Raw genomic sequence first — 27,518 nt, 5'->3', positions numbered from 1 at the left:
GAGTCATAACTCATCTATCTCTCGGTTCGCGCTCAAATGACTTCGGGATATACCATTCATTGCAAGTTCGCAGGCCCAACGCCTATGATCATAATCTTGACCGGTGATGAGTATATAGTGGAATGATGGAATGGGAACTATAAATATCGCTTGATAATCTCCTCCAGACTTTCCCCATCATGTCCATGACCAGAATAGACCTCGCCTTCGCCCCACGAGTTTTCTCCCCACTTAAACTTCAGACCCGTTGAGATCGCGGATATCGTCTCCGTAGTTTTCGAATTTTGGTCGAATCGAGCTTCGGTGTATTCCACGATCGCAGGCTCGCTACCATGAATTGCCGTCAACGCATCAACCAATTCTTGACCTGTGGGCGATTTATCGAATACATGGATTGTCCGTCCGTCCAATGCTTCGGTCTCTTCGGTAATCAGACGCAGAACGCTTCTTGAGAGATAATCGAGAGTACTTTAAGACCAAGATGAATCACCACAATCAGTTCAATGTCCGCCTCGTCCCTCTCATACAGAATGATCGGGCGCAGGGATGCCTCAAACTCACGTCAGTCGAATAGGATTATGTAGTGCTCCTCTGAACAACTCGATCTTGTTGGACTTCGCGTCTGTCCCTAAGAATCTACATCCGGTCCAATACAGCATAGCTTAGCGGCATTCCTCATGATCCTTTTTCATTAAGAGAGTGGTTTGGAGGATTTCTATGGATGAGGCAGAGGCAAAGAAGAAGAGCACGCCTTGACTCACTTCAGACTGAAGAAGAAGCTATCCAACAATCCAATCCTGATATCCGTTATCGGAACACCGAGATCTTTCGCCCTGTTCACTAAATTCGCTTTGACGGGTACGAGGTCTTTCAGCTTCGGGATCCGTCTGATCTCTTCCGGGGTCCACGATACCCCGAAATCAGAATGGATGAAAGTCTTCAGCGTCTTCTTGTGACTGTCCGCTTCGTGAAGCGCATCAAGGAGGTATGTCTGAGATGCCAACGCTGGATCTGCTACTGTCGAGCTATAACCAGATAATCAGATGGTTGAACAGCCAGCGAGTATCAGCATCAGCATGCATTGCTTCTTTCGTCGGATTGATTGACAGTGACAGATCAATGCGCTCGGTTCACCTGTATTTCGCTCGACTGATGATGAAGAAGATGAAGGCTGACTAACATGAGTATTTCTACGCCATCCACGGCAGCCCGATTTATTTCCCTCCCATGCTCGTCTAGCTGGATGATCCTCTTTTCGATAGTACTAGGGATCTTACTCAAATCTGAACCTTCTCTGTGGAGTATGAGCAGCTCGATCTGTCCAGCTCGATGTGCGTCAAGGAGTCGAGGTAAGAGCGCTGAGCCGATATTACCTGTATGTCCGATCAGGCCTACCTTGAGCGAACCTGTGCTTGAGCTGGTGGTTGTCATGCTTATGCTATGCTATACTCAGAATGGATTTTACTGATTGTCAGAACCATGCATCGACGAAAAATACATTTCTGTCTAAACTGTATATATCTGATCGCTTATTCCATCAGTATCCAGCGTCTTGATATGACCATTGGCCATTGAACATCAGCACAAACAGAGACAAATGAATGTCCTCCACTCTGAAAGAATTGCTTGCTCATCAGCTGATTAAGCATGCTGCGCACCGTCAATCGTCTCCACTTTGGTCAAGCGAGCTGCAATCTCGATAGGAAGGATCCGTCTCTTACGTTGACGACGAGATCAGGCCGCCTCGGACGGTGGAGAGCAGATTGGTATCGCTTATCCACCTGATCTTTTCGACCTCTCACAAGATGCATCCAACCAGATTGTAACAAATCTCTGCAGCTTGCAAGATGTGCGGAAAGCGGGATCAAAATTTCGTGCACCAGGCACTCTTTCGTATTTTCCTCCACTTGAGAAGTTGTCGTGTGTAAAATGTCAGTCGTAGTTGTACAGGCCATACGAGAGTCTTCAAATAGACCCAGAGTCAACCTCAGTAGCCACAGCGATAACGATAGCAAGCAGTCGAATCAGCAGCATCTCCTTGAGGATACATCAGACTGTTAAGACCCGCCTTGAAGATGTATTTTGACCTATTCGTCCCATTCCCTTTACCTCCCACACCAGACGATGGACCTTCCAAGAAGAGCAAGAAAGGCAAAGGCAAAGCCGTGGCTCAATCGAGCACACCTGCCGAAAACATCAAAAGGACCTGCTGGACCGGTCTAGAAAGCCGAGACAAAGATGCTTTCGTCGATCGGGTATCATTAGCTGGTCATTGTACGTTTTCACGTCCTAGTGAACGTTGCGTTTAGCTAAATTTTACGCGTATCATACGCACATAGTGGGGTACTCGGTCGTCGGACTCACTGTGACCCCCTCCGAACCCTCGAACCAAGTCGTTTCCTGTCCTTTTACGCTTGGCCTTCCATTCCCAGATCTGGATCCTCGTTTCACGAACTCAGGTGGAAATAATGTTGGATCATCTAGTAAAACCCCTCTGGTGCAGGTGACGAGGTATCATATGCGATTAGACGATAACCGTATACATCCCTTGGTGGGTCATGGTTGGCTTCACCCTTCAATCATCAGTTCAGTCAGCTGATTGAAGTTCCGAGATCAATTTAGACAAGTCAAAATACGAATGCGTTGAAAGCGTATGACGTGCTGAGCGTAGCTCCAACGAGCGACAAGGCATTCCAGCTGGCTTGTACGGATCTAGCGAGTCCTGGTCCTAATCAGGTAAGCTTAGTCCTCCCCCGTTCGCTCGGTTTGTATGAGGTTCTTGATGTAGCAGTCTCAGGCTATTGTGACAAACCGCTTATGAGTATGTCTGCTCGAATAGGTGTCTATCATCACTCTACCACTACACGAAAGACCATTCACATTTCGATTTAATTGGAAACAAATGAGACAGGCCCAGAGGAATGGCGTAGTGGTATGTCTTTGCTTTCGTCCTGGATCCATCTTCAGACGGTCATCGAGATGATCATCGGTGCAAGTGCATTGAGCAAGCAGTCCGACATCTACTGACCGTGAATTATGTCAATCGTCAACCCAATGCAGTTTGAATTACTCTACTCTGCGGGGCTATTCCCTCCTACCAACTTAGCGCCCGACACTCAACGTCGATATCGTCAGAACTTCTTATCGAACGCCAGGGAAGTGATTCGTATCACAGGTGGGAAAGGGGTGATATTCTCTTCTGGCCCAGGTGGAGATGTGAACGGTTTGAGGGGTGCATTAGATATCGTTAATCTGTAAGCTGAGCTCAAATCTTTTCTCAGATGCCTCTCATCATGATACTCCTTACCATCCACCTTGTTCCGTGCATACCTTATGTTGAAATCACGGTGATTCCGTTGCAGGGGTACGATGATCGGAATGCCATCGAATCTAGCGAAAGAATCAATATCCACAACAAGCAAGAACGTCCTTCTACGTGCGCGTAAGTTACGGCTTTAATCTGATGCTGCCTGTGCTCCCGGCTCTCGGTGCTGATCTACCAACTGTCGTAGAGGCCCGAAAGACTTTCAAAGCTGTCATGTCGATGCCTAAGCTCGTACCTGCTAATGCCGACGCGGAGGCTGAAGATGACCTCAACGATGACCCCGCCTTAGTACCTACAGACAGTCCGATAGATAGTGAGGCCAAGGTTCAAGCGGTAGACGGCGCAAGAGCGGAGAAGAAACGTGCATCCGAGGCTATATCCGTACCATTGTTGTCGTTGTCGACGGCGGCGGATCGACCTGAAACCCCGACTAAGAAGATTAAGGTGTAAACTACCTTTCCGACTAGTCTTTAGTATCCGTAGCAGGGGTCTTGTGGTCACATGTGGGATGCCTATGCTAATACTGTCCACGTAATAATGAGTTATGCCGTACATCCGTATTGGGTTGAGTGATCTTTATCGTCTATATCTAGCTTAAAACCAGGCAAATATATGCTATATGCTACAATAGTACGGTACAATACATCCCGTAACTCACAAAAGAGGACTGAACACTGGAACCCGAGAGATCTACTTCTTCTTCGTCGTCTTCTTTAATGTCTACTTGATCATCCACCCTCCTACTACTTTCATTGACCTCTCATCTCCTTTACTGACCACTTCGCCTTCTTGACCAGGTATCAAATCACCGACCATCGTCCACGGATCTTTTCCTCCTCCCCACTTTAAGAGCTTCTCCTTCAATATCTCCCCTCCTGTCCTACTTAGGGGTCCTTCCGGATTCGCACCGTTAAATAAGGTATGCCACACTTTACCCGCTATGGCCCTATCGAAGAGATAACTGTAATACGTCGCTCCGTACCCGTACAAATGCCCAAACTGGATTTGCCAGCTCGTATTTTCCACAGGAGGTATAACCCCGATTTCCTTCTGGAGGTTATACCATATCTCCGTTGAATCAAATGGACTCGAGTGCGAACTAGAATTTAGGTCGTTGTGATTTAAGGAATGGTATTTCTGATCCAGCAAAGCCATCAGGATCTGCCCATGAGTCTCTAAGCCAGCTAAGGACTGGTTGAGCGATAGATGAGCTTCGATCAGTGGTTTGGGAAGTACCTCGCCGGTAGCGTAATGCATTGCAAAGGTTGATAAGACTTCGGGGGAGGATACGAAATGTTCCATCAAGATAGAGGGGAGTTCGACGAAATCCGTCGCACATCGAGTTCCTGACACATTGTGGAATTCCGTCCGACCGATCATGGCTACAGTTCAGATACATGGGGGCTCGTTAGCTCGGCAGCTCGGAACAAATTTCATATTTGGGAAGAGGCCGCCTCACAATGTATGGCATGCCCCATCTCATGGAACAGCGTTTCCAGATCGTTCCAACCCAATAAAGCGGGTCTACCCATATCGACATTCCCAAAATCACACGTCAAAACCACGATCGGCAGTTGATATTTCCCTTCTTTGCCTTTCAGGCTTTCTCCTTCGACCTCTAAGCCTTGTCCATATTTGTAATCCCAGCCTTGTTCTAGACCATCGCCGAGCTGATCATCGTCGTCCACCCTTCTCGAACACCTGACCGTATAATGCGCTGCCGAGGGCGATTTGCCATTCCGCGAGAACAAATCACAATAGATCACACCTATCGTACCTTCATTCTCATCTACAACGTCTAATCTCTTCACTGAGGGATGCCATACTTCTCCTTGGCTCACTGTGCTGGGTTTGAAGGATATCCCATACAATTTCTTGAAGATCTTGGACAGGCCCATCAAGGAAGTCCCTGTGGAGAAGTACGGTGTTATATTCGGTAGACTAGACGTCGGAGCTAGCGTCGATAAGTATTTCTCGGCGTAGTAATCCCGATCCCAAGCGTATAAGGGGGGAAGATGAGCTGTTGAAGAGTTCTTATCCATGGACTGATAATTTCCCGTAAGATTCGTAGCTTTTAGCCTTTGCAGAGTCGATACATCCAATGAGGCCGTGGGTTTATGGTGTTTCGCCAGAGAAGTCAAGAATTCAATGACGTTGGTAGGGTTCTTAGCCATCTTATCCATGAGAGTAACGTCTGCCCATGTCTCTTTGCCCAGGACGTTGGCGAGTTCCGCACGCTGTTTCAACATCTCTTCTAACACTTCTATACGTTCTGGATCTTTCCTCATTCCACCAGCGTAGACTAGTCGTCTGGCTTCGCCCTCGCGAGCATACCGAGAGATCATCTGCGCCTCCCAGCTTCCCGGAGTAATGTACACGGCGCCGCCTCGGCGTTCTCGAGGGAGAGAATCGATAAATTGAGCTCCCATTCCAGCTAACAGCCTTTCCGGCTCAGGTATCTCGATTAGAGGTCTACTGCTGGGTCCACTTGAGGCGAATGATAGGAAGGTGCGACCGAGAGATAAGAGCGAGTCGGAGAGCGATACGAATTTCTGACGAACAGCTGGTGGAAGGTGGATACCGGATCGCTCGAAATCCGATAAGAATGTATGAGCGACTTTGAGCTCGGCAGAAGATAGCGGTTGGGGATGCGAATGAGATACAGCCTGGGTCAGAGACTAAGAAGGGACAAGGTCGAGGTCAGCGAAAAGCTGGCAGGGCAGAACTTCGTGATCTGCGGGCGAGCAATGACAATGCTCCTTGGGAAGCTGGTCTTCTATCGGGAACAGTCGTGTGACCAGCAACACTCACTTCGTACAATCCCCTACTAGTATTCAGCTCGTTCATGAAACTGCACAAGACCTCGTACGTCCGCTCTGACTCCTCTATCCATGCTTTCTCCGGATGAACGTTCCTGACCAGCTCGCACATATCGATGACCCCACATAAGACATCGCTAAGCCTGTCGAGATTCTTCACTACCTGCCGTAATTCTCTTCCGGTCGGATCGGAGGGTGCATTGGAGATCCGCTCGACGATCGCACTCGCTTGTACAAGCGTTCGCTCCGTGAGCGGCCGCAGAGCCCCAGGATGCGTCAGGGGAGGAAACTGGAATAAGCCAGAGGAAGTCGATGTGTCTGTGGTGGGGTAGGGCAAGTCGAAATGAGCTTTCAAAGCCTCGTCATCGCCCTTTGAGGAGGGCGATGTGGGCGGTGGGGGCGGAGGAACGTAAGTGTCATATGCTGTCGATGAGGGCGAGGGAGAAGTAGCGAGGGCAGCTTGGGAGTCTTGCCGTCGATATATCCGGGACGAGGTGCCGAATTTTGCGGATGATACGAGGGCAAAGGGAGGCGTGGTCGTGCGACGAGCTTTGGAAAGGGACACCAGAGGACGGATCGTTCTTGCTCGGGAAGCTAAAGACATCTTGCTCGGTCCTCAAGCGAAGCGATGTGTAGCTGATGATAAGGTGAAAGTCGAAGAGCACTCAAGTACGGTTAGAGTGTAATAGCAGGTTGATGAATCGGCAAAACAAATCACGAATGGAAGGCAAAAAGAAGAAAGATTAGATCCGATAAATCGGTTATACACCAAGGCGAATCACAAAATAGGATGTACAAGATAACAGATAACAGAGAGAAGATAGCACCACCATACGCAGCACAAATAGCACGAACACCGATGCAAAGCAAGAGGTCATTCACGATATTCCTGATGGATTGAGAAAAAAGAAGGCCAGATCGATGATAGGACGAGATGTCATAAGCAAGATACTGCATATGCACGGGTATACACGGTGCCGAAGCATAAGACCAATTGTCGTCAACATTATGGCATCCATATTCCACTCATGTGACTGATTTCCTCAGCGACTACATGCATCGATTAATCCTTGTTGATCGGAGTGGTATCTCTGGTATAGTATGATATGCGGATGTACTCTGTTTCTTATAGGATCATATAGATGAGTGGGGCGGACGATCCTAGCTGATTGTTCATCAAGCTGACCTTCCCCACTTTATGACTGTCCGTGCTTCATCAAAAGCATTATCCTTTGGAACATACCCCACTTCATGGTCCCTTTCGAGCTGTTAAGTCTGCGAAGTCACGGGCATTTGCGCACGAGGGCAGCGCGCACTGGCAGTCCAGATGACCTCCTAAGCCAGCTTATTATCCATCTGCTCGTTCTCGCCCGACGCATCTAACCAATCCCTAATCACCTCTCTGAGCTTCTGCCCCTCATCTCTCCTCCACAGATGATCCGCATCGTCCACCTGGATACTCTTCACCACTTCCTTCCCCTGCTCGTCTGCAAAATGCGTATACGTACTTGCTCCGGTGAACTCATCTTTCGTGCCGTACACCACCCATACCGGTTTACTCAAGTGGATATGATGATCTTTCAAAGCGGCAGGGAACTTCTTCGACGAGAGGAGGGTGATACCTTTGAACACTGTTATCGGCGGTGATACTAGCAGAGTTTTCTTGAGGGGGATATGAGAAGCAGTCGGGAAGGGCGCTAGTATAGTCAAGAGAGATCCCCAGGAATAGCCCTATAACATGAATTCCGGTATAAGCTTCGTCCACATCATCGTGTACTGCACTGTGTTTATGGGAACCAGCATGAACGGATCGACCGATATATAACCATAAACTCACAAATCTGAACGCTTCTTTCACACTATCCCCCAAGAGCCCTACACCGATCTTCTCGATCTCAGCCAAGTCATTTGGATCGCTTCCTGTACCAAGCCACGGCTGACTACCTCCGCTCAAGCCGACTCCTCGGACATTGTACGATATCACTGCTGTCTTCCCGCACAACTCTGCCGGAGAAGGCGTTATCGCTCCTGAAGGGGGTACGGAGTCCGGGTCAGGATTAGCGCCTTCGATGGTCGATGGGTCGGTGGTGTGGGAGTGGTATGGATGGTATATCGCCGTTATCAGGTGGGACGTTATGACTCTGCACATGGCTCCCTGCATCAGCACATGAGACGATATCACTTTCTTTTTGCAAAATCTCCTCATTCGATGCCGCAAGCGAAGATGAACGATCGACAACGGGTGATGAGGCCGAGTGGTCACACTCACGGGTCAAGCATACTCCCACCCAACCTTCCCCATGGATGACTAGCCACTACGACCCTCTCCACGCCCATATCCCTCAATCCATCTCGCAGACCAGCGTCCAGATCTTCCAGCTTCTTGGGCACCGTCGAGTACTCGCCTAAGATATTTATGTGCTTGTTGATCGATTCGGGTAGGGGCAAGGGGAGATACAAGCGAGCTTCGAGGTGAATAGGCGGCGAGGACGAGGGAAGTAAGAGTCGGAGATGCGGATGAAGGTGTTTGTCCCATATCTCGTTCTGCGGATCCGGTCGGGCCATGTTGACGATACTTGTGCGTGTATCGAGATGGTGCTACGTGATATCAGATGAGGCAATGAAAAGTAGTGACCCACAGAGCTAGATGAATTGCGATAGTTGTGCTCAAGTATGATGCGTGAGAATATGAGTTCTCCGCAAGGGCCAGCAGAGATCGACGGTTATGGTACTAGTCGTACTACGGTGATGTGCGCTTTGGTCTATTTCCCTGAACCGGACCATATTTGGTTCTAACCGCACCAGATCGGGTTCCTTATCAGCCGATGCCTGGGCGTAGTCTCTTCCTTGTCATTGTACGCATGTGACTCCGTCACCTCTGCAGTCCGACACAACACCTGTCCAGAGCAGGCGTTCCAATGTGCACATAGGCTCGATGCATATGTATAGGTTCTATTCATACAAAGTTCGTCAAAGACGTTAAAGACTATACTCAGTGGCAAGCGAAGTGGCACTAGGTAAAGTAAACCTACTAAAACGAGTGTGATGTGTTATTGGATATAGATTATGAGAGCTATAAGAGATACACCAAAAAGTCCAAAGATTCCGGAAATTGCCAATCGCGTAATAATACAGTACAGTCCAGCTCGATGAAATCCCATTCGGGATTCCCGCCTAGTTCTCCGCTCCGACCACGACGATGTGGCCCAAGTAAGCCACAGCCTGGTTAAAGAGCACCAAGTTGCCCAGCGCAGCTACGGGCGCAGTCGTCTCTGAGTTCTCAGAAGAGAGCGTTCCTGTAGCATTGGCCGATAAGGGGATTGTAGCGTTGGTCTGAAGGACTGTATCGGGTATTCCGGACGAAGAGGCGCCCAAAGAGGCCGAGGAAGAAGCGGTAGTAGAGACCGATGAGCTAGGTTGAGCGGCAGCCTCAGAGGAGGTCGAGTGGGCAGTGGAGGTAGTAGATGGTTCGACCCATGTAGAAGTTGGTGTAGGCGTAGTCGACGGTTCTACCCAAGTTGAGGTGGGCGGGGTGTAAGTGGAAGTAGGCGATGGTTTTTCGGAAGTCGTAGTGGGGTCTTGGGATTCATCGTTGTACCACCATGTCATGTAAAACACACCGGCACTTTCGGACTGGGGTCAAGGTAAGACTGAGTCAGCGAAAGACCACTTCCCTGTAGTGAACGCGGCGAATTCGACTCACAGCAAATTGGTCGAAGAGCCCTCGGGACATATCGAGACCCCCGTAAGGACAGGTCGGGCATTCGTCCGCGATTGTCGCCGTCACGACCTTGCCTCCGTAGCTTATCGAGATTGACCTCCCACAATTTGGCCCGGGGTCTAATAGCTTGTCAGCTTCAAGCACGAAGAAGAACGAGAACAGAGACGCAGAAGATGAGGAAGAACGACGAAAATTGAACCAAAAGCGAGGTGCCTCCGACGATTTGAGACTGCCAGATACGCTGATGGGCGAAAATCGGGGAAATTTGCGACACGCGCGCGGCCAGAATAGGAGAACGGCGATCGCCGAGAATTGGGGGAACAACAACAAAAGAAAGAGGAATGGAAAAAAGGAGACAAAACTCACATCCTCCACCGTACTGAGCCGAGTTCTGGGCAACGATAAAATCATTTGCATTGTTGTACCATCCACAAGCTCCTAATCCGACATCGTAGAAGGTGGCTCTTGAATTGGCATATTGTTGTCCTCTCTTCTCGACTGATCTAGTCTCAGGGGCGGTCTCGTTAAAAGAGGCTTCGAAGCTGTATACTGCTTTCTTGGCGTAATGAGCCCTAGCTCTGGATCGCGATAATTCGTGGGTGTTCCTATCGGAGAAACCGAGTACGGAGGTCGATAAGAGCAGTAGGGAGAACAATGAAGACAACATTTTGGGTATATTTTGTGTTTTGTTTTGCGTTTGTGTGGGGAGATTTCAAGGTAGAAAGAGTGTTCGGTCGTATTGTTTTGTGTTGAGTGTGGGCGTAGAGAATGTGAGATTGTCAATGAGCGATATAAATTAGCGAATGACTTTTAGTTGAGCTATAAGTAAAGCAACAAGCGCCAAGAGTCAGCAATCATGTTCGTTTACATGCTCAAGTCGACTTCGACAAAGACAGGGAAAGAGCGGTAGAAGCATCCCTTTGATCGGATTCTCACTCCACAATAACCCCTTCCCCGTACTTTGGATCTCACGTTCCCATACCTTCGCTCATTGAGATGAAGATGAAAGGAATCACTTTGACTCACCTTGATAGGAGCGCTGTACTTGCCTGTGTTCCTAGAGTCGGTGCGATAACTTGGGAGCTTTTTCTTTTTCTAATGCAGACTGGTTGAATGTCTGTATGTGGTGGCTGGGTAAGCCTGGTGATCGAACTTTTCGACTTGCAGAGAGAGTCTATGGTGGTGGTGGTTCAGAGGAAGTGGTAAAAAGAGTAAGATGAAGAGATGAATGATCGTTGGTTGAGGTTGTCGTCGAAAGAGTGTCTGTCTTTGAGGTCGGGTCAATAGGACTTGAGTCCTTAGAATCTAATGTCGGGAGATCAAATTCGAGGTCCAGGCGCAGTCCATGTCCACCAATCTATCTACCCAAGTCGGTCTAATGGTCTAAGGAATGGACGGGTAGGGACAGATAAGATGGGGCGCAAGAGTAAGGCTCAGGAATGAAAATATCCGTAGTGGAATTCGGGGTTCTACAAAGCATGAAAAAAGGGGTAGGGGCAGGGGTAGGGTCAATCAATAGTGCTGCTGTAATAGATTAGATTACTTCGGACAAGTGGTAAGGATCAAGTAACAGTAATTCTGCATGCATTCTTTCGATTCTACTCTTCCATACTACACACCCTACTGCACTTCATGTGTCCTGCGGCTCTGCAAGCCAGTGACCCGGTGATCCAGGATCACATAGTGATCCTCCATGTTGTTGTTGTTGACGAGATATTGTATTGTTCTCAACCGGTATGTCAAGCACCCAAACCAAGAATCAATCGAATTGTACCGTACCGATAAATCACCCCAGTCTTACTTAAAATCTTCAATCTTCGTCTTTGGACGTAACAAATCAGCCACCATCCAGTACATAGCTCAACCGATAGACACCCTCAAATGGGATGAACACGTGGATATCCTGAATAATCAATATCCAGCTGAGAGGCTGGATGGGCACGACGTCAGAGAAATACCGACACCCGGGTTATATTTTCGGAAGTAAGGGACAACGAGATTTTCAGGTTCAGGTACAGGGGACCAAATAAATGGGATTTTGAGGGGACTCATCAGTTGGATCAAGAAGAGTCTGGACTTTCGTCAGCCAACAGCCAGGAAAAAAGCCGCTGACTTGCATCAATTGGTACCGGGACGACACGCCTGCGGATGCGGGATGGCGTCGGTACGGAAAAATACAAAAGCGGATGCTCTACACTCGTGAATCGGGATTGATTCTTCAAAACCAGTATGATGGACTCCTGTCTGGACCTAAATTGTGATACCTGCGAGACATCCACGTGAGCATTAAGGACCAAATGCAACGTTGTTGTAGTAGCATAGAATAAAATCTCAGCGTAAGTTGATCAGCTAAACAAACGATCTGGCATTTATTTGGCATTCTTCAAGCAAGTGCGCTACAGCTTCGTATTCAAGGGAACGAGCCATATCATGTTTGTAGTGATACTGACGGTATCGCACACCCATTTGTGATGATCGAGGTGGATCACCTCACATCTCATGATAAGCAAGTTATCAGGCCATCCACCTACTCTCCTTTGTCATGAGCGAGGTCATTGGCATAACCACATGTATATCTCGATCGAATGCTCTGCCTAATCTCGAACATGAAACAAAGGGAGCACAGTCATCACTATCCCAAGGCCTTGGGGAGGTGTCATTTGGCGGAGTGCTGATCGCCGATATTATTTACCGTCAACATGCATTATGACCTTTCTTGATCACACATCCTTGGTGATGAAGACTCCAACATTCTGCTTTCCACTCTATCCCGCTCAACAATTCGATCGCGCTTCGTTCACCGCTTTCCTACTTGATTCGCTTTTTTACTACTCTGAGTCCGTCCGGCCCCGCCTTCCTCCCTTTCTCTTTCTTCTCCAATTCCGCCTGTCACATGCCCATCACGCCCGCTACGCCCTTGCTCGCCCTTCCACGTCCTGTATCCGCTTCCCGGCCCTTTCGAGCTCTCGCCAGATCAGTCCGTCCTCTGTGCCTCGTGGTATGATGCGCCTGACCGAGGAAGTTATACCTGCATGAACGGATACTCAATCGACCTCGAAGGGATGGGCGCTCTCCGTTGTGGTATAGACTGTTCTGATCATCATCGGGATTCGTTCTGAGTGTAGATTTCACGCTTTTCAGCGGATCAGCCGACCGAGCTCTGTCATCTATCACTCGGTCGTGTATATGTATGATGTCAAATCCTCGGTCACAGAGTTGCAGCTCAATTATCACGATCTACCATACGCAGCTAGACTGTATCACATATACAGGCCTTGGCATTGTGCAAAGTATATAAGGAGGTTCCCTTTTGTTCTTTTCTCTTCCATTGCGTGATCTCACCTGTCCACGATTTGCTTTTCACTCAAGCACTCATTCCTCATCTCGACATCTACCAGCATGTCCTCGAACGAATCTTTTCCAGGGTCACCTCATTTCCTGATTGCCCCTTATGTCGACTATCCCTTATCGACCAACGAGCACGATACCGCATCTCCTCTTCAACCAGACGCCAACCCCTGGTTCCTGTCCAGAGCCACTTGTGCCGATCACATGTCCGTCCCGCTCAGACGAGAATGGATGAGCAGGACCGATGACCCAAACGTCACTTCTCGAGTACTCAAAGACCTGTCAGATCTCAGCCAGACTGACAGATCGCAACGACGCATCATCGCTAGGAAGGCTTGTATCTCTGATCTGATCTCGGAAACACAACATCAACTGTCGGCCATCGATCCTCCTGTTAAATTTTGCAACGCTTCGACGGGATTCCACGTCGTCAGTATTCTGAGTCAAGCTCAAAAAGATTCAGTGATCCTTCAACGACGAGCGGACGAAGGGGAGTCTGGATCAATGGAGTTCCCTCCATCGTCCTTGGCTCCGGATTACCTGAGACGATGTGCTGTCACTCCTTTGACCGAGCGGGAAGTTGTCTTTTCGTTGATCAGGGATAACGGTCAGGACTATTGTAGATGTTCTTTCGCTGGACCGTCTCTTGCGAGTGGTAGGAGGTCTCGCGGAGCTGAATATCAAGCTCCGTTTACGCTGACGCAGAAAGGAGAGTCTGCTACTTCCAACTATCCTAGGATGGGACATGAACAAGGGATGATTGGTCGTAAAGAAAATAGAGAGGAGATGAGTCGACTCTCTCGTGAAGTTTAGCTGGAGAGTAAGTATGCCAGTCATGGTATCCGTCAGTTTACATTGATGCTGTCATCATTTCAAGGGCAAGCAGCACTGTACTATAACTCAATTCAATGCATATCGATTCATCTGCACAAGGTGACATTACCTACATTCGTCGAAAATTCAGAAGGAAAGGAGTGTAAGGTCAATTCGGACATGATCCGATCAGTCGAAGTGAACGACGCTTTTCATATCGCCAATCTCGCCCGAATCAGCTCAACGATCTCAGCAATGGCAGACATTTTTAGGGAGCTACTCACACAGCAGTCAAATCATCTCTCATCTGTCGACTCGCGCTCTCTCGCATACTGAGAACTTGTCTCCTCCACTCTTTATCCGATCCTCCGAGCACGTTTCTAATCAAGTGAGTGGAGGCGTCAGCATCGCCTTCGAAGGTCCATGAACCTTCAGCTCGGGATCCAGTGCCTGGTAGATCCTGAATTGGGAACTTTCGATCTTCTCCAGGAGCCATCAAGGGGTATTTCTCCGCTAAAGCCATTCTGGAGACTTCTCCTTGAGTGGGGTCGTGTTTGTAAGCCGCCACAAGGAGAACAGCTTCCTCGGAAGCGATTCTTTCCCAAACTAGATATCGAAACAGATATTCATCAGCTGTGTCCGGTGAGACCCACCTTTGCGCGTTTAAGAAACGGCACCACTCACTCCCATCAGTAGCTAGAGTAACAAATTTCAGCTCTTCCTCGGTGACAGTGCTGAGATCTCGAATATCGACGGCAGGCTCGGTGTCAGTGTAGGGCGGTGTGATCTTCGGGAAGAAGTTGAATGCCTGTTTAGTCTGAAAGGCATTCCAGATCCTATTTCAAACCGGATCGAATCAGATCATATCAGTGACGAATTGCTCTGGGTGTGGGGTTTCCTGCCACGGTACTCACTCATTCTCCTCTTCGTGAGGACGTACACTATAACTACCCCCGAATTTTCTGACTACATCGTTCGTACCTAGAATTCTATTACCCCATCCTCGGTCGTAAATCACCTTCGAAGCTTCTTCAGGGGGATGTCTCGCCAATCGTCTGAGGGGGCGACAGTGGCAGCTCGGGACAACCCATCGAATTGGTCACCGGTAAGGGATTTGGATATGGAGTGAGTGTGGATGTTTTGGATTCAAGTGCGTTCAACCCACCCAACTCACCTGGCGCATTCTTTGGGATTATCCCCACACTGATCTTCCGTCAGTACATCACATCTCCATTTCTTCTCTTTCTTGTTCCACCATCCAGCTACGGCTCTCGAATCGCCCACATGCGCAACATACATCTTCTTCAGCTGGGTATCAACGATGATACTGCATGCTGTACAGCCTGCTCCTTCTGTAGCGCCAAACAAGAAGTTTGACGGATTGAGTCCCGGTAAGATCGGGGACGAGTTTTCGCGAGTGATCAGACCTCTCAAAGCTGCCGGTGCGGCCTCGGTGAAATCAGCTTGCAAGGCAACGTAAGTATCTTTCAGAGCTTTAGTGAGGGTTTCTACATCGATGGAATTGTCGGTAATGTCTTGCTTTAGTCTCGCTAGGGTTAAAGCGACACACGCATGAAGGGTCTTGCTTATCATATCGCTGACTATGGTTCCGCCCATACCATCGAAGACAGAGAAAAACATCAGGTGTCCTTCATCGGGACCTGCTTTGTCCAACTCATGACTACCTGAGCCGACTTCGACTTCCCCATCGACGGCGCCTTTACCTGTAGTCACTTTGAGATGCTTGGAAGCGATATTCTTAGCTTCATACCATTCTTTCCAAAATGACCCATCCTTCGCACCACTTTTCTCCAACAGGAATTGAAGACGGGAGATAGGGATCATATCGATTTTACGTCTATCTTCGCAAAGGGCGTTTGAGGGAACGACATTCTCATCCCACCCATTCGGGCGGACACCCGGCTTATCGCCAGGAGGAAGAGCGATATCGAAGGATTTAGAATTTTGCTTGAGGAATGTCTCTGTCTCGCTCTGGGGTCGAATGTAAAAAGTACCTTCCCATTCTCTGTTCTTGGCGTCGTAAGGACCGGTCAGACCCCATACTTTGACTAGAGGCCCAGGAAGAACTTGTATAAATGCTTCGTTACCGTCAGACTGGGTCGTCTTTGTGATGGGAGGATCGGAGATTTCATTGAGTTTGACTGGTTGGATTGACATAGCGACGGACATGAATTTGAAGCGTGGACGATTGAGCAGTGTAGTGTACTGCTCACTCTGGTGGACTGTCAGCTGCTGAAAAGTCCACTGATGAGAAATGATGATTAGTGGGGCTATGGTCGATCATATCATTTCTTTTGAGCTTATTTATAGTTTTGGGTGACGATGGGCTCGACCGTTCGAGTCGATACGAAGAAAAGAGATGGTTCTGCCAAAGCGAAACATGTGGAAGGACTTCAAAGGATGAAACCCTTTTCGCATTCGTACAATCGTAAAGGCTAGGCGAATGACTGACAGGACATCTTTCAAAGGATTGTCTTCCATTGAATCTGTCCAGGCCTGCTAGATCGCAATTTGCTTCCGAGTGGCTCATGCTAAGATACATGGAGTCCACGATGATGCGAATGCGAGTACATCTCGGTATGAGTCGAGACACCATGACGCGTACGCTTCATGCCCATCGGTTTCCTCTCGACGTCGGACTCCGAGTATGAGTGATGACGCGACGGAGAACGGAGAATGTTCTACATCTCCGTGTGATATACGCCAAGATGACTCAAAGAGGACGATGGCCGGTTTAGATCTCCGAGATCTCTAGTGCGTGGACTTTTGTCTATAACCGATTGAATTGCCTGTGTTCCCCTGTTTTGCCCTGAATCGTGCATAAACAGACAGTTGCACAAGCTTGTTTGGGTATAACCGATGCTCTGCCTGTGAATAAACAGCCGCGCAGTGATCTTGGATATGGATATGGATATGGATATGGAACATGCATGGAGTGGGTGCGTCAGCATGCCGGCAAGGGTAAAATAACGGACTAAAATATCCACGATGATCGTTTCACCTTACTTGGTACCTTGTTCTCGGGCATGTCGGTCAGTGCCCGCACTAATTCACCAATCCATGTGTAGGTCAAGTTGATTTTTCTTACTCAATCAACTTCGGGCACAGGCATTCAACCTCCTTTTGGGCGTGGGAGTTATCTTGGCTCACCGACCTCCGATACGATGTGGTTATCTGAGCAGGTCATGTATATACATATATAAGTGGGGCAGTCATCAACAACGCATTGGCTTTCCTCTTCCCCTCATAAACAACAACAAGATAAGTATCCATCAATCCATCAAGGGATCTTTGACACCAAGTCGGCACGAACACTCAACGTTGTAAGGCATACTTCATTCCGAGATGTCTGAACACTCTACACTAGCCGGATCGCCTTTACCTCACACCAACGCGATGAATGAGAAAACACCTCAAGACAACGTGGATAATTCCACCCTCGTAAACCAAAACGGTGCAATCGCTGCTGAACAAGCGAAACGGGAGGGCGTCACGGACCAAGAAGCTCAGCTTGAAAGGAGTAAATCTAAACAGCTCAGAGAAGGAGCCTCCGATGCGGATCACCACAATAGTCCATTGGCACAATTAGGTCAAGCAAGGAAGAACTTCCTCTTGTTTATCTTTTCAGTAGCTACTTTTATCGATATTTGCAAGTAAGTCTTAGCCCGTTGCACACATGTCTCGCCTCATCACCTTCATGACCCATCATGCCGCTTCATCAATCAAAGGCGCACTGCAATCGCACGTGCTTGAAGCAGTGTAAGTCTGGAAGTTGAAGCTGACGGAAATAACCCAAATAGTGTTTCTGGTGTCGCCGTCGCTGTCGCACAAATCTCCGTCGATATCAAGCTGGATACGTCTCAAATTGTGTGGATCATCACCTCGTATTCGCTATGTTTCGCCGCGTTCCTCCTTTTCGCCGGTAGATTATCAGATCTCTTCCCCGCTCAAATCGTCTTCGAGGGTGGTTTCTTCGTCTTGGGTATTCTCAGTCTGGTCACTTCGTTCGTGACCTCGAATAAATATGGTTTCTTGATCTTGAGAGGACTAGGTGGTATTGCCGGAGCAATGAGTACGTCGATGCCTATTGGACTAGCAATCCTCTCATCGTTTGTCGCTGATCTCATTCTGAATTTACTACTCAAACAGCCATCCCTTCCGCGTAGTGAGTTTGCACCGACGCAGGCTCCTCATCTTTACAATATGCTGATCTGACATGTAGCCATCTTACCGTGCACATGTTCCCTGAGCCTGCTGAACAACAAGGAAAGCTCGCTTTATTGGGTATGGCCGGAGCTATTGGTAATGTACTTGGTCTGTAAGTGCGAATCTCATATGCCACTTATCAGGACTTTGCTGATGAAACAATGCAGTGTCCTCGCCGGTATCTGCATGTTGGCGAACTACCGATGGTTCTTTAGAGTACTTGCCATTCTCTGTATGTTTGTCCCCATCTTTGGCCGCGCAAACAGCCTACTGACTGTGTTGAATGGTTTTAGGTGTCCTCTTCACCGTCATCTGCTTCTTCCTCCTCCCATTCACTGGATCAACATACATGCCCGACCCTAACACCCCACGATGGAAGCGACTCGATATCATCGGTGTACTGATCATGATGGGCTCCTTGATCACTTTCATCCTCGCTCTCACTCAAGGTCCCATCGATGGCTGGGGATCCGCAAGCTTCATCGCTCCCTTCGTATTGGCTTTCCCACTGGCAATCGCATTCTTCTTCTGGGGTGAGCTAGTTTACGCACGAAGTGCGCCGCGAGATGAGACTGACTTTTCTGTGTCCGCAGAATCCAAGATTCCGCCCAAATCAGCTGTGTTGCCCAGTTCAGTATGGCAGATCACCAACATCATCATTGCAAGTTTGGCTGTCGGTATTGCTTGTAAGCTTGTTATCGCCTTTCGCCTTATCGCTTTTCGAATATCCGTCTGATTACGAGTTGTACTATAGTCCCCTTCTGGGCTACATCGCAGCTATTGTATGCTACTTGGTTTCAACAAGCTTTCGGTTGGAAGCCTAGTGAGTCGCAGAATTACCCCAACTCTGACGAGAGGCAGATGCTAATGAGTGAACTTCAGTTCACGTCGCTGCTGCTATCCTTCCTCAAGGTATCATGGGTCTGATCGTCGGCGGTCTCACTCAAGCCGTACCGCAAATCATCACCAAGCCGAGATGGTCAATGGCTATTGGAGGATTATGTGAGCTGCCTCGATCTTAATAATCCAAAGTCTTTTCAACTGAATCCAATTGACTCGATCGCTGTTGTCATCATTATAGTGATCATCGCCGCGGAATTACTACAAGTGTTTTCTGACGGTGGAGCCGGGAAGGACTACTGGAAATACTGTTTCCCAGCATTTATCTTAGGAAGTGCCGGTGCCGTCGTCACTTACTTTGCTTCTGCGTGAGTATACCCTTTCCCCTTTGGCCTTGCCTTCTTCCTCATCTTCAAAGAAATCAACGCTACACGCTGGATAAGAGGAGTGGACTGATAATTGAGTTTGGGTTCTTGTCGCAGTATCAACCTGATCTCGTACTGTCCTCCTGAAATGGCAGGTGTCGCAGGCGCCTGGACCCAAGTCTTAGCTCAAATAGCAGGAGCCATCACCTTGGCGGTTCAAGCGTCTTTCGAAGGAGATGGAATCGCCGATTGGAAATTGGTCGGACGAAGATCCTTCTACTTCCAAATTGCCTGGACGGCCATCCTGGTCATTCAGTACTTGGTCTTCTACAAGACGCCTGGTACACCTGAAGAAGAGCATGAAGCTGCCAGACGAAGGATCGCTGCTAAAGGTGGAGATTCAGGTGTTATCGCAACATGACCTTGAAAGCCGAAAAATACCTCTCGAAGCCGTTCTAGACTTCGCCTAGCGCTCGCGACCACACCAATATAGATGAGATGAATTTCAATAACAAATAACGAAAGGATACTAGTGCAGAGTTATAGCGAAAAGTCGCTTAGTGCTCATTATAATATCATATAAAGCGATGATGACAAGTTCGGATTTGTCGGTAGCACATAGTGGATGATACGTAACTCAAGCAATTGCGATAAACTATGCATCATATAATGGATATGTCACCCTGTCGAATCCGAGAATGCACCTGCGATGGAAAGATGATCATATGAAACTTATCTCCTAGATTGCGGCGCTATGATGGTTCGCATGGTAGTAGCCTTACCCCTGGACTTTCGAGTGAGTGTGACTTATGCAGGCGTACCGAAGCTTTGACATGATCGTGCTTTTGCTTTTGCTTTTGTCCATGCGTTTATGCATCTTTGGGGACTACGCTTGAACTCGTACCCAGCCCAAGCTGAGCTACTGTCCCGCTCAGAGACGATAAAGAGGTTGTCACATTCTTGTCCAAGTCCCTGTTGACTGAGCCGTTGTTTGGCAGCGACGACGGCTGTGTCGTATTTCCTGTGTTCTGGGCATTGTTATTACTAGGATCTTTCACCCCGTGACTCTGGTCTGTCTGAGAACTTTGATCCAGACTCTGACTTTGATCTTGCGACTTGTTCTTCTTCGTCTTGCTTTTCGTACTGGCCTGACTCATGGTATTGGACGAGGGCCCAGGGGTAATTGATCGGCTTGTAGAAGGAGTAGATTTCGATGATGAAGAAGAAGCAGAGGATTTCGAATCTAGTAAGATGGTGACTGGCCCCTGTTGATTGATGTACGATATCAGCCTTCGAGTCTTTCGGTCGTTTATTAAGTGATATGATATGAGGTCGAATGATAGTGTATAAGGAACACATACATCGTTGGTGAGGGACACCTGCATCATAGCTCCAAATTGCCCGTCTGCGAAACCCACCATAAAAAAAGTGTCAGCTACCCTACCAGGTCGACTCGAGTCATGTCACAAAGTCGTTAAATTCCTAACTGATGCAGGGAAGTTAGATGAGCTCACCCTTTATCTTGTTGGGGTGATAAGCCTTTTTGAGGTCATCCATGAAAGTCGTATAAAAGGCTTTACCGGGTATGGTGGACTATTTATGCACATGCATATAGTCAGGCATTTCCCCGGTTGATCAGTCAAACGGTCATGGACGATTCGAATTGGACGGTTTCGCCGTGACGCACCATGGACTCGTGGAAATCAGGTTTCGTGGAAGCTTTGAACTTGGCTAACAAGGTGAATTGGGAGACTATCCAAATCCATTCGATCATTCATCAAATCGCTGTCATTCTGAACATTATTGTTCTTCCGCATGCAGGTGAATCTTATATTGGGGACTCACCACATAACACTTCCCCATCTATATCTTTGACGCTCTTCTTCCACATCGAGCCGGTATCATCGTCGAACAAACGGGCAGTCAAGATCTTCTTGATTATTTGCGAAGCGTCCGACGGCTCGTCGTCTACCCAACCCGATCGTCAAGAATCAAACAATATGAGCTTTTTCATTGACGTGGAGACGCAACCCATTTCGTCTCGTGTTCCAGGTTTATCTTCTCTCAGGATTTACGAGTTGAGAGTGATCAATAGATGGGAAGCTCAGGTGTGTATGTCTCCCCTTATTCCCCTCTTGCGCCGACACACCGCACGCACAGTGCAGATATACTAGGTGTTCTAGAACAGACAACTCACACCGATCAATCCCGACAAGCACGAGGAGTCCTTTCCCAATCGACGATATCGTCTGACCATCGACTAGAATGGACCACACACCACACAACGCAACCGATCTCGTCAGATAACGATACCATAATAGTGGATACGTGGGCTTACCAACTACTGAAGCATTGATCACTCTCTGTATGACGGCTCTCATCCTCTGTGTATTCTGATCTTTCTACGACTTCGGAATGTGCGAATAGATATGTGCTATTGCAGAGATACAAGGTTATGGCATTGACCAAGACCGCATACGATGTTTTCGAGATGGAATCCCTCCACCTTCACTCAGGCTACGAGTCTCGCTTAAATGCCTTGCCGTACCGTGTCAAACCAAGTAACCCGGATACCCCTCGATCAATGCCCGATACCTGTCCAAATGGATCATGGATACCTCTACATTGTGGTTTGACTTGTACATATGATATATATATAACACCATGAATGCACCATTCAGACAGCTTGTAGTGTAGTACTAGTACTAGAGTAAGACTGAAATCCCGAAATCAAAATCAAAGTCCCTTATCATTTTTCCTATTCCCTTTAATCCGGATTCTCCTGTGTAGTATGTAGTATCAACGAGTACAAGCTGTCGACATCAAAGCATCCATCGTAGCCATGACCACACTTCCCTTCCCTGCCCTTCCCCTCCCTCCTGTTTGATCAAAGAGAAGCCACCTAGCTACTCGTAAATTCCGACCAATTCCCCGCTCCAGCTCCTGCCCCTGCCCCTGCTCCTGCCCCGCCTAACATAGGTCCACCTTGATTCTGACCCTGATTCTGATTCTGAGTCTGGTTGAAGGACGATAACATCGCCATATTACCCAAAGTCTGTGTCAAACCATGTTGACTCATCCCCATTCCCATGCCCATACTCATCCCCGATGGTGTTTGGGTATTATTGGAATGTTGTCCTAATACGTTCAATCCTCCTCCTCCGGCATTCATTTGTTGTTGCTGTTGTTGGAGGAATTGGGGATTCATAGATTGCATCATATTGCTCAATCCCATCAACTGATTCGGATTCAGCCCGCTCAATTGTTGAGGGTTCAATCCTGTCAATCCACTCAACTGCTGAGGATTCAGATTCATTCCTCCGAAAGAAGGATTAAACGTCTGAGATAGACCTTGTTGCGGGTTATTACTGCCAGCCGAAGGTTGGTTTTGCTGCTGCTGCTGCTGCTGTTGAAATTGTTGTAATGAAGCTAGTAAGTTCGGATTCATACCCTGACCTCCGGCTTGAGCTTGCATCAAACCCAATAACGGATTGTTCATCTGCATCTGCGGATTTTGACTTGGGTTGGCATTCTGAGTCTGGTTGAGCTGGGGTATCGAGGACGAGGAAGAAGTCGATGAATTCTGAGTGGGAAGTGATGGACGGCCAATACCGATCCCGCCAAATAGCTGAGAAGGCTGGACGTGTGGCTGTGATTGCGTCTGTGACTGTGGCTGTGACTGCGGCGTGGGATTCCGATACGGTGATTGCGAGGGTGCGTGTTGAGAAGGGAGAGAAGCTGAATTTGTCTGAGGTGTGTTCGAGGGCAGATTCGCGTTTCGCGAACGTGGTGTTGGTTGATGGGTTTGATGAGGACTTTGTTTGGGTAAAGGTATTGAATGGGTGATTGATCCGGGAGTTTGGGAGATCGAATTTGATTTTATCCTTTTCCGATTCTCCTCTTCCCCGTTCACGTTTCCGTTTTCTTCGACCATACTCATAGTCAGACCATTTGGTCTCTCTTTCTCAGCTGAACTCAACTTCCGCTTCTTCTTTGGACTTGACCCATCGACCACATCGTTCTCTGCCAGCCCTTCTTCTTGCTCATCCGCATCTCCGTCCAACTCTGCCTTGGCAGCTTGAGGTGTCGGTTTGATAGATGAAGCTACCTCTTCGTCTGGCCGGGGCTCTTTGCCGTGATTATAGTATTCAGAGGACGACCGGTCGTATTGATATTGCTGTAATGAGAAATCCCATTGGGGTCCTCGTGATTTACGCGCAGAGATTAAGAGGGAGTTCCTGTAATTGCCCAGACATTTGATAAGGATGCACACCAGACAAGCACGCGATGTCGCTCAGAAGTTTGGAACCAGTCGCAAACTCACCAATAGCTCGCACTACCCCGTATCACCTCCCTATCCTTTTCCGTCAATTCGCCCTTCTTTCCCCCTCCATGCGCTCCGCCCGGTCCAGCATCTTCAGGCTGATTGAAGAGAGAGGAGGCGCTCTCCGGTAATTCTCCATTGGCAATCATCTCTGCCTCCCTGGTGAGCTCCGCTATCCGCTTGGCACGCTGCTTCCAATGCAGATGACTCAGGTCGGGTATCTTGATCAACCTCTTTATTGGCGTAGAAGTAGCAGTCTCTCCATTTGTAGTTGCACTTGCGCTTCCGTTGGCATTGGGAGTGCCTGGAGCAGGTGTGGGTGTGTGTATCTCGATTTCGATGGTTGGTGTACCCGGACCGGGTGTCTCTTCGGGTGCTAAAAGAGGGAGTGGGGCCGGAGGAGGAGGAGTAGGAGGTAATGCCGGAGGTGGTTTAGGTGGTAATTTTAAGTATTTTGTTCGGTATTCTTCTAGTTGGTCTTCGGTTAGATAAGCCTCGATATCGAATTTCTGGCCTTTCTCCGAAGCTAGCTTCTTGGCTAATATCAGGACTTCCAAGTCTGGTACGGGTAGTGAAGGGTCCTGAGGTTGGGGGTTCTTGGAGGATGAAGCGAGGAGGGAGGTAGATGCGGAAGAAGGGGGAGGGAGTAGTAAGGTTATGCTTGATGGGGGATTTCGGCGCGGCATGTTATATCTGCATTTGATTGTATCGTTGAAGACTTGTAAGGACTTGACGGGTGGCTATGAATATCGTTTGCAGAGCTGCCGGTCGGTCGATATTATGCTGAAAACGACAAAACGGAGCGATCTGATTGTTTTGCTTGATCCAATTCGGCTTTGTCACTCTGAAGCCTGGAAATGTGAATTGTCCGTATTGGAGACCTTGAAGATCCAATTCCTGGGTATTACTTTATGGTACTGAAACTTGGATGGACACCTGCGTACTGATTTATCTGATAAGGAGCAGAAAAAGCAATCGCGAAGACATCAGCAATAATGATACTACTTGAAACCAAACAAGGATACAGGCGAAACCCGACTGAATGAGCCTGATACTGATACTGACGGCATCACATGGTAATCACCTCCAGCCGAGGTGTCATCCTGCAGTATCAGGCACACCAACCACTTTCGTACCTTTGTCACTCGCGTTAGTCCTCCAGCTGCGAATATTGCTTTTGCCCGTCTCATCTCGCTCAACTCTGAAACGATGACCAATTGACCCCCGAGGACCCCAAAGAGAAGCAGGCCTCGCAGAATCAGGAGCAACCAAATATATTGCTGTCCGGAATGACGCTTGCGTTCAATCCGCGAACGATGATATAGCATTCCCTCCCTAGCCGCATCTGGTAGGACGCTTCTCAATCCCAAGATGTCGATTGATCAGCCGATAGCTCCCATGGGAACGAGACCGAGGGGTCGCCGCAAGCATCACAGCTCAGCCTCGTCGGTGGTGCTGAGGATCATCATACTGGTCGTTGCGTTCACACTTCTACCCTTAATCTCAGCTCAAGATACCACCTCGACATCATCTGCTTCCTCAAGTGTATCAAGTGGTCGAAGTACAATCTCCTCCAGTCAGACTACTTCATCCCGAATATCCACCTCAACATCGTCTTCCGCCTCCTCCACTCCAACCTCACAGACAACCAAGACATACTCAATATCTTCTCTACCTACCAGCGTATCCCTTCCTTCACTCAATGCGACCACACCATTAATCCAGATAGTCCTTCCTTCGACAAACCTTGTATATCTGACATTCTCAATATGCACCCTGACCTCGAACTCGACTCTGTTACCTACGATCCTACTTTCAACGGCGGATCCACCATCCTTCGATATTGGTACTAAACCGATCTCAGACGCGTCGTCGGGCGGTACCAAGGCCGTAGGATACAATAGGAAGATCAATAAGAATGGTCAGAGTTGGAAAGTCGCACTTGATAGAGGATTTGGGAATTTCAGTCTGAATTCAACGGATGAAGTCCCCGTCAATGTGCTTTTTGGACTTGGTTTACATGATGATGGAGTCACGTTGGACGAGGTGGACGTTAGTGGACGGTTGGTCATTCAGATGGACGCTTCCGAAGACGGTACGTGCGGTTCCTCCCTTCTCTGGCTCAATCAGTGACACGCCTAAGCCTTGGTGATTTACAAACGTATCTACAGGTCCACTCAACAGTATGTCGTCCGCACTGCCGTATTTGGGAGATACAACCTCGAACCAAGCTTTGATTTTCTCGCCGTTACTCTATTCTTACTCTGAAGCCGAACCTTCTTATCCCAACTATACCCTGCCCTCTGCGCAACTACCCCTTGTCCCCATCAACGACTTGTCGCCGGACTCGCTCGTCTCGGGTAATACCAGCTTATCGGAGAATCTGACGCTTTACGTCGTACCCACATCTTCTGATAATTCACCCACGACCAATCAGCTGGAATACTCTCAATGTGCGATTTCCTTGGCGGTGAATACCACTGGATCATTAGCTGAGAAAGTTATCGTGCGGACTGAAGAACCCCAATGGTCCACTGTGGACAGTTTGGCAGGGTACAGGCAATACTGGGTCATTGGTGGTCTGGAAGCGGGTACGAATTATACGACTTGGCTGAAAGATCAAAATGGGGTTTGGTCAGGTCCAATATGGTTCAACACCAAGGCAGGTGAGTCAAGCTCTCCCCATCTCTGCTGCGGAAGACCCGCACTTCACGATGCTTAGCTGATGCTTTGTTTCGTGATTTGATCCCCAGCGTCTTTCCCCTGTCAATTGGTCTTACCCACTTCCACCTGCCCATCAATCGCATACTCTGCGCCGCTCCCCGTCAATTCCTCATCCGCCTCAACACCCTCAGGCGACCTGATCTCAGAGACCTCTCCTATTCAATCATTACCTGACGACCTGACTTCGTTGCTCACTACCAACCTCGAGGCATTCTCGACGTCATTATCGGCCCAAGCATGCGGAAGAGACCTCTATTCACACGTATCGACATGTTCAGATTGTTTCGCCTCGTATCGCGATTGGCTATGCCATCTACTCATTCCTCGATGCTCCGACCCTTCTTCAGATTCGGGTTCGGGTTCGGATTCAGAACAGACGATAGATGATACGCCTATACCAGCGGTCATCCATCGAACGCCATCTCAAGCTAGGAATAACGGTACTGACACGTATATGCCGGAGTACGAATTCGATGAACTGCTTCCCTGTTTGTCGGTTTGTAATTTTGTAGATAGGAAATGTCCGGTGAATATGGGGTTCAGGTGTCCGAGAAGAAGACAGAATGCGAATGAGAGTTATGCGTTCGTAGGTCAAGATGCGGAATCAGGAGATGGGAGCGTAGAAGGAGGATTGAGGAGTTATGATATCTATGGAGGGAGATGGTGTAGTGGGTAGCGGGTAGCAGATCGTTACTGTATTGCACTCAGTATGCTGGCTTTGCATAGACATGTGCATGGATTTGTTGTACTCCTATAGGTATTATCACTTTATTCATGCATGAACCCATGAACAACGTGATGCCAAGACGCACTTGCGCGTCAGTTCGGTTACTCCTACAGGTCGTTCGTTGTTTTATGTAAACAAATTGAGTAGGCTATAATCGGGCATTGTACACCCGAGATTACATGTTACTGTCAACGCAGTTACCTCGTCTTCTTACCTCTCCCTTTGATTGATCATATTCAAATACATGTACCCAAACATCATATCATCCAGGATGGGATCATCATA

The 27,518-nt window shown here is 48.4% G+C and overlaps 11 protein-coding genes across 11 annotated transcripts; 4 read left to right on the top strand and 7 right to left on the bottom strand.

Moving 5' to 3' along the window:
* Window positions 1-137: 137 nt before the first annotated feature.
* On the bottom strand, window positions 138-1,431 carry I303_103751 (uncharacterized protein; the record flags this gene model as incomplete). Its single annotated transcript, XM_018407084.1, has 4 exons — window positions 138-468; window positions 562-636; window positions 762-1,025; window positions 1,181-1,431. The coding sequence occupies 4 exons, from the start codon at window positions 1,429-1,431 to the stop codon at window positions 138-140; spliced, it is 921 nt and encodes a 306-aa protein (XP_018263892.1).
* Window positions 1,432-2,075: 644 nt separating this feature from the next.
* I303_103750 (uncharacterized protein) lies at window positions 2,076-3,775 on the top strand (the record flags this gene model as incomplete). The annotated part of the gene is made up of 7 exons (XM_018407083.1): window positions 2,076-2,274; window positions 2,340-2,551; window positions 2,623-2,736; window positions 2,840-2,932; window positions 3,061-3,254; window positions 3,363-3,442; window positions 3,513-3,775. 7 exons carry the CDS (start codon window positions 2,076-2,078, stop codon window positions 3,773-3,775), a joined length of 1,155 nt encoding a protein of 384 aa, XP_018263891.1.
* A 270-nt stretch (window positions 3,776-4,045) lies between these two features.
* I303_103749 (uncharacterized protein) lies at window positions 4,046-6,748 on the bottom strand (the record flags this gene model as incomplete). Its single annotated transcript, XM_018407082.1, has 3 exons — window positions 4,046-4,707; window positions 4,785-6,003; window positions 6,137-6,748. 3 exons carry the CDS (start codon window positions 6,746-6,748, stop codon window positions 4,046-4,048), a joined length of 2,493 nt encoding a protein of 830 aa, XP_018263890.1.
* A 731-nt stretch (window positions 6,749-7,479) lies between these two features.
* I303_103748 (uncharacterized protein) lies at window positions 7,480-8,709 on the bottom strand (the record flags this gene model as incomplete). The annotated part of the gene is made up of 4 exons (XM_018407081.1): window positions 7,480-7,875; window positions 7,982-8,134; window positions 8,186-8,285; window positions 8,414-8,709. The coding sequence occupies 4 exons, from the start codon at window positions 8,707-8,709 to the stop codon at window positions 7,480-7,482; spliced, it is 945 nt and encodes a 314-aa protein (XP_018263889.1).
* Window positions 8,710-9,318: 609 nt separating this feature from the next.
* On the bottom strand, window positions 9,319-10,532 carry I303_103747 (uncharacterized protein; the record flags this gene model as incomplete). Its single annotated transcript, XM_018407080.1, has 3 exons — window positions 9,319-9,777; window positions 9,848-9,984; window positions 10,232-10,532. The coding sequence occupies 3 exons, from the start codon at window positions 10,530-10,532 to the stop codon at window positions 9,319-9,321; spliced, it is 897 nt and encodes a 298-aa protein (XP_018263888.1).
* A 2,732-nt stretch (window positions 10,533-13,264) lies between these two features.
* On the top strand, window positions 13,265-14,026 carry I303_103746 (uncharacterized protein; the record flags this gene model as incomplete). The annotated part of the gene is made up of 1 exon (XM_018407079.1): window positions 13,265-14,026. The coding sequence occupies one exon, from the start codon at window positions 13,265-13,267 to the stop codon at window positions 14,024-14,026; it is 762 nt and encodes a 253-aa protein (XP_018263887.1).
* A 280-nt stretch (window positions 14,027-14,306) lies between these two features.
* On the bottom strand, window positions 14,307-16,204 carry I303_103745 (uncharacterized protein; the record flags this gene model as incomplete). Its single annotated transcript, XM_018407078.1, has 4 exons — window positions 14,307-14,632; window positions 14,711-14,862; window positions 14,941-15,081; window positions 15,201-16,204. The coding sequence occupies 4 exons, from the start codon at window positions 16,202-16,204 to the stop codon at window positions 14,307-14,309; spliced, it is 1,623 nt and encodes a 540-aa protein (XP_018263886.1).
* Window positions 16,205-17,392: 1,188 nt separating this feature from the next.
* I303_103744 (uncharacterized protein) lies at window positions 17,393-19,879 on the top strand (the record flags this gene model as incomplete). The annotated part of the gene is made up of 11 exons (XM_018407077.1): window positions 17,393-17,700; window positions 17,848-18,119; window positions 18,197-18,212; window positions 18,270-18,365; window positions 18,421-18,485; window positions 18,547-18,786; window positions 18,847-18,939; window positions 19,008-19,076; window positions 19,136-19,255; window positions 19,335-19,461; window positions 19,576-19,879. The coding sequence occupies 11 exons, from the start codon at window positions 17,393-17,395 to the stop codon at window positions 19,877-19,879; spliced, it is 1,710 nt and encodes a 569-aa protein (XP_018263885.1).
* Window positions 19,880-20,327: 448 nt separating this feature from the next.
* On the bottom strand, window positions 20,328-21,839 carry I303_103743 (D-tyrosyl-tRNA(Tyr) deacylase; the record flags this gene model as incomplete). Its single annotated transcript, XM_018407076.1, has 7 exons — window positions 20,328-20,723; window positions 20,820-20,863; window positions 20,973-21,051; window positions 21,146-21,210; window positions 21,304-21,426; window positions 21,656-21,718; window positions 21,797-21,839. The coding sequence occupies 7 exons, from the start codon at window positions 21,837-21,839 to the stop codon at window positions 20,328-20,330; spliced, it is 813 nt and encodes a 270-aa protein (XP_018263884.1).
* Window positions 21,840-22,360: 521 nt separating this feature from the next.
* On the bottom strand, window positions 22,361-24,468 carry I303_103742 (uncharacterized protein; the record flags this gene model as incomplete). Its single annotated transcript, XM_018407075.1, has 2 exons — window positions 22,361-23,696; window positions 23,783-24,468. The coding sequence occupies 2 exons, from the start codon at window positions 24,466-24,468 to the stop codon at window positions 22,361-22,363; spliced, it is 2,022 nt and encodes a 673-aa protein (XP_018263883.1).
* A 685-nt stretch (window positions 24,469-25,153) lies between these two features.
* Window positions 25,154-27,182, top strand: I303_103741 (uncharacterized protein; the record flags this gene model as incomplete). Its single annotated transcript, XM_018407074.1, has 3 exons — window positions 25,154-25,877; window positions 25,954-26,448; window positions 26,536-27,182. The coding sequence occupies 3 exons, from the start codon at window positions 25,154-25,156 to the stop codon at window positions 27,180-27,182; spliced, it is 1,866 nt and encodes a 621-aa protein (XP_018263882.1).
* Window positions 27,183-27,518: the final 336 nt, after the last annotated feature.

Source organism: Kwoniella dejecticola, chromosome 4 (assembly GCF_000512565.2).
Source record: "Kwoniella dejecticola CBS 10117 chromosome 4, complete sequence".
Classification (NCBI taxonomy): domain Eukaryota; kingdom Fungi; phylum Basidiomycota; class Tremellomycetes; order Tremellales; family Cryptococcaceae; genus Kwoniella; species Kwoniella dejecticola.
Note: the sequence above shows the minus strand (reverse complement) of the source record. Positions and strands in the feature narration are given on the sequence as shown.